This window comes from Panicum hallii, chromosome 2 (assembly GCF_002211085.1).
Source record: "Panicum hallii strain FIL2 chromosome 2, PHallii_v3.1, whole genome shotgun sequence".
NCBI classification, from domain to species: Eukaryota; Viridiplantae; Streptophyta; class Magnoliopsida; order Poales; family Poaceae; genus Panicum; species Panicum hallii.
Genome location: NC_038043.1, coordinates 47,806,291 through 47,815,148, shown reverse-complemented (window position 1 = coordinate 47,815,148; position 8,858 = coordinate 47,806,291). Strand labels below are relative to the sequence as shown.

At 55.2% G+C, this 8,858-nt stretch overlaps 1 protein-coding gene and 1 pseudogene across 1 annotated transcript; both read right to left on the bottom strand.

Annotated features, from left to right (window-relative positions):
• Positions 1 to 615: 615 nt before the first annotated feature.
• On the bottom strand, positions 616 to 1,284 carry LOC112881172 (ethylene-responsive transcription factor ERF055-like). Its single transcript, XM_025945863.1, has one exon. The coding sequence runs from the start codon at positions 1,282 to 1,284 to the stop codon at positions 616 to 618; it is 669 nt and encodes a 222-aa protein (XP_025801648.1).
• Positions 1,285 to 3,454: 2,170 nt separating this feature from the next.
• Positions 3,455 to 5,302, bottom strand: LOC112881171 (annotated as a pseudogene).
• Positions 5,303 to 8,858: the final 3,556 nt, after the last annotated feature.

Here is an 8,858-nt window from a genome sequence, read left to right as displayed (position 1 = left end):
TCAGCTGGCGGCGGAGGCGAGGCGGTGCGGAAGCGGCGGCGGCTGGATGGGGCTGGACCCTCGGTAGGCGATGGCTGGCGGGGGCGAGAAGAAGGCCGGATCGAAGGCCGGCGGCACAGCGGTGGGTGGGCGGCCGGCGCGGGGGTGGCAGCCGCTGTTCGGGGCTGTAGATGAGGGAGCGGAGGAGACGGGAGGAAGAATAGGCGGAGGGAAGACGGGAGGAAGAAGAGGCGGTGGAGGCAGGGGAGCAGCGCTTCTGCGATGAATCCCGTCTCTGTAACGCGCGTGGCTCCTAATCGGACCCGGCCGTCCCTGTTTTGGAATGAAAGTTCTGATTGATCCAAGCGTCAGTGAGACTTCGGGGGAAAAAACGTCAGTGAGACGACGATGTGATCTGATCCAGGAAACAATCGCGCTTCGTTCGACCGAGTCCGAAACGGTTGACACCGCGACACCCCAGCACGTTCCCAACCACAAAAGCAAAGCTTTGGCGGCGCCTCTTCCTTGGGAAGGACAGACAGCAGGGGCGGCACGTCGCTTGCGCAATATCTACACTGTTCGAGCAAGCTAGCGCGCCGCCGCAAACATGGACGAGGACGGAGAGGAGTCGCGCCATCAACTAGTAGCTAGAAAATCCTCGAGGCCAAAGGACTCCGACTCCGACTCCGACGACGTCGACGCGCTGAACGAGGGCGGCACGATCACAGACGAGGACACCTTGAACGACCTCTCCTCCGCGCACATCAGCTCGGCGGCGTCGCCCCATGGATCTCCGGCTCCGAGCGCTGGTGACAGCGGCGCCTCGGTCCGCCTCGGCACGACGAAGCTCGGCTGCACCGCGTGTTTGGCGGCACCCGCGGCCTCGGCCTGCTGCGGCGCGGCGGGCTGCTGCCAGTCCCGGAACACCGCGGCGAGCGCGAACTGCTCACCCACCCCGCGGGCGCACGCGGTGGCCCTGCCCGCTGCGGCCCCGCGCGCCATCACGTGCTGCAGGTTCCTGCTCAGCCTGGCCCTGGCCGCGCCGCCGCACCGCCGGGCGCGGTCCGCGAAGTTGGTGCGCGTGCCCTCGCCGCGCAGCGCGCGGGCCGCCTCGTCGTAGGCGCGCGCCGCCTCCTCGGCCGTGTCGAACGTGCCGAGCCACAGGCGCACGCGCTGCGCCGAGTCCTTGATCTCCGCGACCCACCGCCCCGACGGCCGCTGCCGGACGCCGACGAAGCGGCGCCCGCGGCACGCCGCCGCGGGGGTGGCAGCAGCAGCCGTACTGACGCCCTCCTGCGCCGCCATGACCTCGCGTACGTCCTCGTCGAATATATACCGAGCTGGATTGGATCGGAGCTAGCCCGAGTGGATAACCTGATCGAGTTCACACTCGCCGCTAGCCTTTTCCCGTCTCGCCCCCGTATATATACACCTGCGGAAGAACACGCGCCGGAGTCCACTGAACTGAAGAGTGGGAAGGCATCTGCGGCGGAGCTAAATCTCCCTGGAACCCTTCGTCGTTTCCGCTGCTCCTAGCGGACGACGCCTTGCGGTTAGCAACTAGCTCCTGGTCGGACTGGGGTGACATGGACATCGATTAACTAGTTAGCAGAACGCAATTATTGGCCATTTGGATGCGAACAGGATGTTGCCTAGCGCTCGCAAATCCCATTGTTTATCGCCCGAATGATTGCCCGCTCGTGCTCTGCGGTTTGTTTAAGCTAGCACCGAACTTGCTGTTCGAGCTTGACGAAGGCGAAGCCTTGTCGTCTCGCAGGGTTAGATGCTCCGGCGGGAACTGAAAATCTTTTGGCCGTGTTGTGCCAGCTCGTCCTTATTAAGAGTGATCCATCCATCCGCTGGGGAGCTCGATCGATCGCTCGTCATCCTCAGAATTCCTACGTGGTTGTCGCCATCCGATGCTTGCTGCCCAGCTGCCAAGTGTGCGGCGAGGCCGCTGGCATGGCACCGGTCGACATGGCAGGCACCGTCGACATCGTTATCGGAGCGCCGATCGAAGAATATCATACCGGTTGTGGTGAGATCACGGAGAGTGTAGTTGTGATTGGTGCTGATCACTCGATGGATTGTCTACTGCGTATTGCCGGAGCTGAAACGATATAGTACGATCCCATTTGCCCTGTTTTCGCCATTAAACATTCCCCCGGCGAGAAAGATGCCGTTTGGCGTCTTCCTTGAGGTCTCGATCATGGCTGCTAACTTAGGAAGATCTGGCACGTTCTTCGACGGATTACAAGCGAGGACAAGCGGGTTTGGGAGGTCATGGCCGCATACGAGATGCTGGAACTTGCGAGGTACTTTGTTTAGCTTTGATTTCTGGATGTGCAGAATTTTGGTAGGTTGACAGCACATATGCATACGAGTCCTCTCGCAGCTGAGTTCTGGCCCAAACTGTTGATCCATCGCTCGGTGTAATGCGCAGTGGCGGAGCTTGGGTCATGGTACTATGTACATACGTACTCTGCAGTGTTTTTCAGGTGTTTGATTTCATTGATGAATTCATCCTGCACTTTGTCAATGTATATTGTAAGCAGTAAATGGTCAATAAGCAATGTACTATATTCTGTGCAAATGGAAAAGCATTGTTCTTGCGGGCAAAACCTTTAACCCATGGCACAATCCATCGGCCTGCAGTACCAATGGGCAGCACTGCATATTACTAACAGACAAGCATAGGTAGCAACATTGGACTGGTTTGTTTGTTTTTTTTCACTGGGCGACGACGACCTTTTGAGATCCATGCAACTGCTGTAAAAGCAAATAAGATAGAATATACTTTGAATTGATAATCATGGCAGCAATAGGAATTCAGTATGGTACAATTAAAATTCAGAGTTCCTAAAGTTTTCAAGCTGAACTGAAAATATGGCAAAAAAAAAACAGGAAACCTGAACTGGGAGTGGATAAAGATTGCGAGTTAAGCAGTTGGCGAGGGGAGAATGAACTCGTCTGCTAGATACAGACAAACGGTTCAATTCTCCCGTGTGCGGAGGATGGTTGATTTAACCACAAACCCCTACAATTCCACAAACGCACAAGCAACGCATAATGGAGAGGCAAGCCAGAATGATAGAAACATAATCCATGTTTACAATTCTAGTAAAACAACCATTATATAAATATTCAGTGAGCAAAAGGAAAAATATGGGCACATCTACTTGCATGCACACCGCTCTGCTAACTCGTACCCTTTTGTGCATGATGTCCATGTTGGCCATATCTTCTTCTACCGCCTATTCCTTCCATTGCACACCCTCCCATGGAACATCTGCCTTGTCCTGGAATTCCATCTCTACTTACTTGTTTCAGCAACATTCTCTCCAGACCTGTCTCGGTGGAAAAACAACCTTGATTAATTAGTTATTATTCAATGCAGGTGCAATATTCACCATCCAAAAACAAATAGTTATGTGGAAAACAAAAATCAGATACAGAGTACTCTATCTAAATAATACTAGTCGCACAACTTTGAACAAATACCATTTGATGAAAACCTGAATCACAATAAACATTGTAACACATTAGATCGTGGTATTGATATATACTTAGGATAACATAATCAAAACATAGGTGACTCGGTCAGGTAAAAAATCTACATCGGCTTCAGCAAAAGCACCTAAACTAGTTTTAGTTTGTTTAGTAACTTAACCGCCTCAACACATCCGACCAATTTAAAGGAGGCTAGGAAAACTCAATCAAAATTACCTAGACGTGGACCAAATGCCGAGATGTTTGGAGATCCCACTTTGAATGTAGGTGAAACCGTAGCCCAGAGGCCTTCCAGAGCCGAAATCAGCGACGCCTTTTAGTCTTGCCCCTCATATCAACAGCAATCACTGACGCCTTGTCCACACCATGATCAGGCATGTGCATGATGTGAACAACATCACCGTCGTGCAAGCTCAGAGCAGGATAACCTGCGTGGACTCTCTTCAGTGTTAGCTCTGCATCCTGACCTTGTTGCAGATCAGGCAGCATTTCGGCATACGCTGGGCCGTCCACTGGGACCTCATGAAATTTGACACTGCAGTCCCCCTCCCAGCTGCTCCCAGTACCAACGTTTGAAGCTTCCATTTTCCTTGTTGCAGCTACCCAACCTTCTGCGACCGTGCCGGTGCATTCAGCGTCCGAGCACGGCCTGAAGTGCTCGTGCATCTCGAAGTACCTGATGTAACCTTGGAGGACGATGATGTTCCGAAAGTACATGGGGACTGGGGTAACCCCTGAGCGGCTCGGGCACCAGCGGCGACGCCAGAGGGATGAAGCGGAGGCTGTGGTGGTTGTCCAGGAGAAGGTCGCAGATGAGGATGCCCCGCCGGAGGTCGACCCAGCCCACCGAGTCGTGCTCCCCGCCGATGGCGATCACCTTGTTCGGAGATTGAAGTACTTGTTCATCAACCTGGTGCTCCACCCCCCCTGTCCTGGAGCTGTACAGGTGGAGATTGAACTGCTTCTTGGCGTACTTCCCATAGATGAACGCGCTACGGAGCGCGGCGAGGAAGGACGTGTCGCGGTCGCGGCAGCGCAGCAGGACAGCCTCGTTGCCGTAGAGCTCGAGGCCGGGGGGCGTGCGGACCCGCTTAAGCGACGGCGGCCTGTTCTCGGCGCCGGCCTGGTAGACGAAATAGCGGTTGTTCTGAGCGTACAGGTGCTCGCCCTCGGGGCAGATGGCGACGCGGAGCAGGGCGAGATCGTCCTCGGCGCAGAGGACCTTGGGGAGTCGCCGAACGCGGAGGGCTCCAGGCCCGGGCAGCGGACGGTGAAGCAGGAGACGCGCGGAGGGGTGGCCGCCCAGAAGGTGACCAGGATGCGCCTGCCGCTCCTCCTGCTCCTGCGGCCGTCGGCGGTGGTGGCGTTGGTGCGGTCGCTGAGGTAGCCGTACGGGTCGAGGAGGATCGACTCCGGGGGAGGAGGCTCCGGATCCTCGACGTGGACAGGCGGAGGAATCAGGAGCAGCCGAAGCGACGGGTCTTCTCCCATCTGCAGTTTGATTTCGGGGCCGGTGGACGGCGGATCGTGCAGACTCCCGCCGTCTTCCATGGATGCGCGCAGGAGATCAACGGGAGGGCCCCGCCCAGAAGGTCACCCTGATGCGCCTTGACCGCCCGCCCTCGTGAAACCCTCGCTTGCCGAGGGCCTAGATCGGCGGCGGCGTGGATCGGGGAAACTGCGGCCTGTGCAGCCCTGCTACAGATTGACGATGCGCTCAAATCAGACGCTCCCGATGAGAAGGTGTTGTGGCCTGCGGCTCCGTGGCGTTTGACTGGTTCGGCTCCATGGGCCAGGCATCCCGGCTCCGATGCGCTGGCTCTCGCAGAGGAAGGAGTGCCGCGATCCCTGGCGGTCCAAGCTCCCGGATGAGGCATGCAAAGCCTTCGCCGGAAGCCGTCACTGAAAAAGCCCACCGCCGTCACACGGTGTTGCTGAGTTGATCACTACAATAATTTCCAGCTGCAATGGCATTCACTTGTGAAGTTCGTTGCTTGATGATTTCTTTCGTGCTTTTAGCCTGTCGATCTGTTGCTGGTTCAACCAGCCTGCATGCGTTCGTGTGTAGGAGTAGTATGGATTGAACACTTGCCGATCAGTGGAAATTCGTCGCGCTGATTACCTCCGCGCTTTCAGGGATTCCCGTCCATCGGCGCGGCCGCGGGCACCGACAGCGGCGGCACGCACGGCGCAGTGAAGACGATGACGGCGCGCGAGTGCAGCCGATGGAGACGAGAGCGGCCCGGCCCAGCTAATTTATTGCTTCAGTAGGTAGTAGGCTTGGAGGCCGGTCGATCGATCCAGCGGGTTCCAGCCCGGCCCAGCATGCACTCCTCTCTTGCGTGCTTTCTCCATCGCAAGAATTCGAGCAGACAGCAGCTCCATTGAGCAAACAAGCAAGAAAATCAGCTCACGCCATCTCTCTCCACGTAACTGCGGGCTGTTTATTTTTATGGGAAAATGGAAATTGAGACCTGCAGTGAGTGGCACTTTGGTTAGTTACTGGTGGGCAATTGGGCGAAAACTGGCCACTTGGCCCTAGAACCGGACGGATTGTGCTGTCTTAAATTGTAGATTTCATAAGGAATGTTCTCAGCCATCTGACTTCCACTCAAATTGAGAACTACCGAAAACACCGGCTCATCCGCTAATATCAGTCTCGGTGCATATTTTCATGGCACAGTTACCAAGACTGGGAACTAGGTAACTGTGGCAAATGAGTTTCATATTGATGAAACTTCTCTCACATCCTATGAAACTTCATTTTTCTCTCTTCTCACCATAGGTTGTGACATGGCATAGAATTTAATACCATAAAATCTCCATTGAGACTGGTCTAACCGAGTAATTTCAGCGCACATTGGATCAACCTTGAAACCGGGCGGGGAATCAAACAAAGGACGGGGACGAGGGGCGGAGGGTGGGAGGGATCTACTAGTCAGCATCTGCGAGGGAAATAGAAGATCACTTGGCGTAAGACCTGATGCATATGCTCTCTGCCTGTCCGAAGCCATCGCCGTTGACATCTAAAAAAGTCACCGCCGCTGACAAGCAAGTCTGACCGAGAAAATTTTGACTTTTGGAGATATTGATAATTTAGGCGTTGAATCGCAACTTGCGAGTCTGAGGTCAGCAAGAGGCGTGCGTTTAGAGCAAGGCCACAAGTGAGAGTCTTCTTTTCAGAAAACAAGTGAGAGTCAACCGACCGGAAGCCGCATGCCCGTTCAGTCTGGACCCTGGCTATCTCGTCATGACGCTCCGTGGAAACGGAAGCGGCAGGTCCGCTGTCGACCGAGTAAACCTGAAAGAAACAGTGGTATATAGTGTATGAAAACGTGCCATGTTGACCGGCAGAGTCAGCCCACTCGGTGATTTTTTTTCCTTTCTTTTTTTCGTATAATAAAAACCCCACTTGGTGATGCACAATGATTTTTGAAATAAAGGTGATGTCCAATGATTAGGTGGTGCGATGATGCGATCATGAACATGCAGACCGGCTGCCGAGCAAGCAGGTGTGGATTGCAGTTAGTTCCCCTGGCGGTTGCTGATTTCTTGTACCAGGCTTTGCCTCTGCACGCTAGATTACCTTGTCATAATGTCATCAGAGCAGTCTGCGGTAAACTCTTCATCCGCGCTCAAAACTGATTTTTTTTTCAAATAGAAAAAAGGAGAGGAGAATTCGAGAATCTGTCACGTCTGCAAATGGTTCATCTTTTGTGCAGGTGCGCAGTGTGGCAAACTGACAATGACACCAAGGTTCGCGTAGCCATCAGGGAAGTGCAGTGCGCCAGCCAGAGGGAAATCGGTGCGCTTTAGCAGACAAGATCGCTCCAGGCGAAACCCCCTTGTGATGATTAAACGAAACAGAACCAGCCCCGACCGAAAGCGCATCTGGGATCGTTCGTTCAAAGAACCCGGCAAAGAACAATACTCTACTCTACTTTAGCAGGAAAAGAAATGCGGGTTGGTACTAAGATACCTCCCCCCTTCGTACATCCTTCCCACTTGCAGCTGGTTTCCACGAGTTGAGGGCTAGCCGTTAGCGCATCCCTTCTTTTTAAAAACTTCAGTCGTGGTTGTTTAGTAGTGGATGCTACGCATCCGTCCCCATCTTCCAGGACCGTCAGCATCAGCTGCACTGCACCTGACCAGAAACGGAGGAGCCATTGTTTTTTTCTTAAAAAAAAAGGAGGAACCCAGCGGCGGCCGGCTTCACCCCTTGCCGATATTTTTAATCGAGCGTCGAGGTAGAGTGAAGAGGGAGGATTGGCACGAGCCGTCCAGGTCCTCCCCCTCCAGGCGGTGCCAAAGGCGCGTGTAAACGGAGGGGACGGATGAGCCCGCTGCGCTTGTGCCGGCGAGTGGAGTGGTGCGCTCGCCGCCCCACCACCAGCCGCGGGACCGGACTGGCGGGAGCAAGCAGCAGAGGGCAGGGCACAGCTGGGTTCGGTTGGCCTTGGCCGATGGATCGGTCCTCGCGTGCTCGTCGGGGTCCCCGATCGGTCCTTGCACGAGCACGACGGCCACCGCGGGGCGGGAGCGGGCGGACGCGCACGGGACGACGAGAGAGAGCCATCGCCTTTTCGTATTAAACGCCGCCGCGACCTTCCGGGGCGCGAGCGAGCGCGACGGCGGCGGATGGCGTGGGTGATTGGCGGTGACGAGCGCGACGGCCCGCCCCTACCGGCCGGGAAGGGAGGGAGGCGGGGGGAAGCACCTCCGGCAACTTGGGCAGGGGGGACCGATTGAGCAGGGCGCCCCCAAAAAGTTGTTTCTTGTCCGGTTGCCAGCAAGTGGGACGAGAGTGGTGGGAACGGTCCCGCCGTCGTCCGCTGCGACTCGGCTCCCCGCTTTTCTGATACCGGGGGTTTGCCTCGCCTTGCCTGGGATGGTGGGTGGATTCAGGAGTGGAGACGCGGTCCTGGTTTTGCGGCTCAGTCATGTCACCGTCGCCTGGATGGGTCGAGGCGTCTCGTGAAATTTTGAGTTTTTTTTTTCTTTTGAGGGCTGGAATTTTGAGGGTTATTAGTGGCGTCAAAGACTTCCTTACGTGACTGGATCAACCAAGTGACTTGCTAGCTCGACTGTATGCAGAAGGCTGCCGTTCTTTGGCGACAAGGGAGGCTGATCCTTCTACATCACCACTCGAGTAACTTCGTATCATCCCCCAATATAAGTGCTTTTATTTTTCACTACACTATCTCTTCCACGTTTTCCTCAACTCTCCAATGGAACGGGGAGTTCATACTGTCTCTGCACAACCACCAAAGCTATGCACTAGGTTCTGAACACTTCCAATCCTGTTTCTAGGATCTTGTTTTATTAGTGGGGGAGGGGGCTTAGTTATATGCCTATGCCCAAATTCTCCT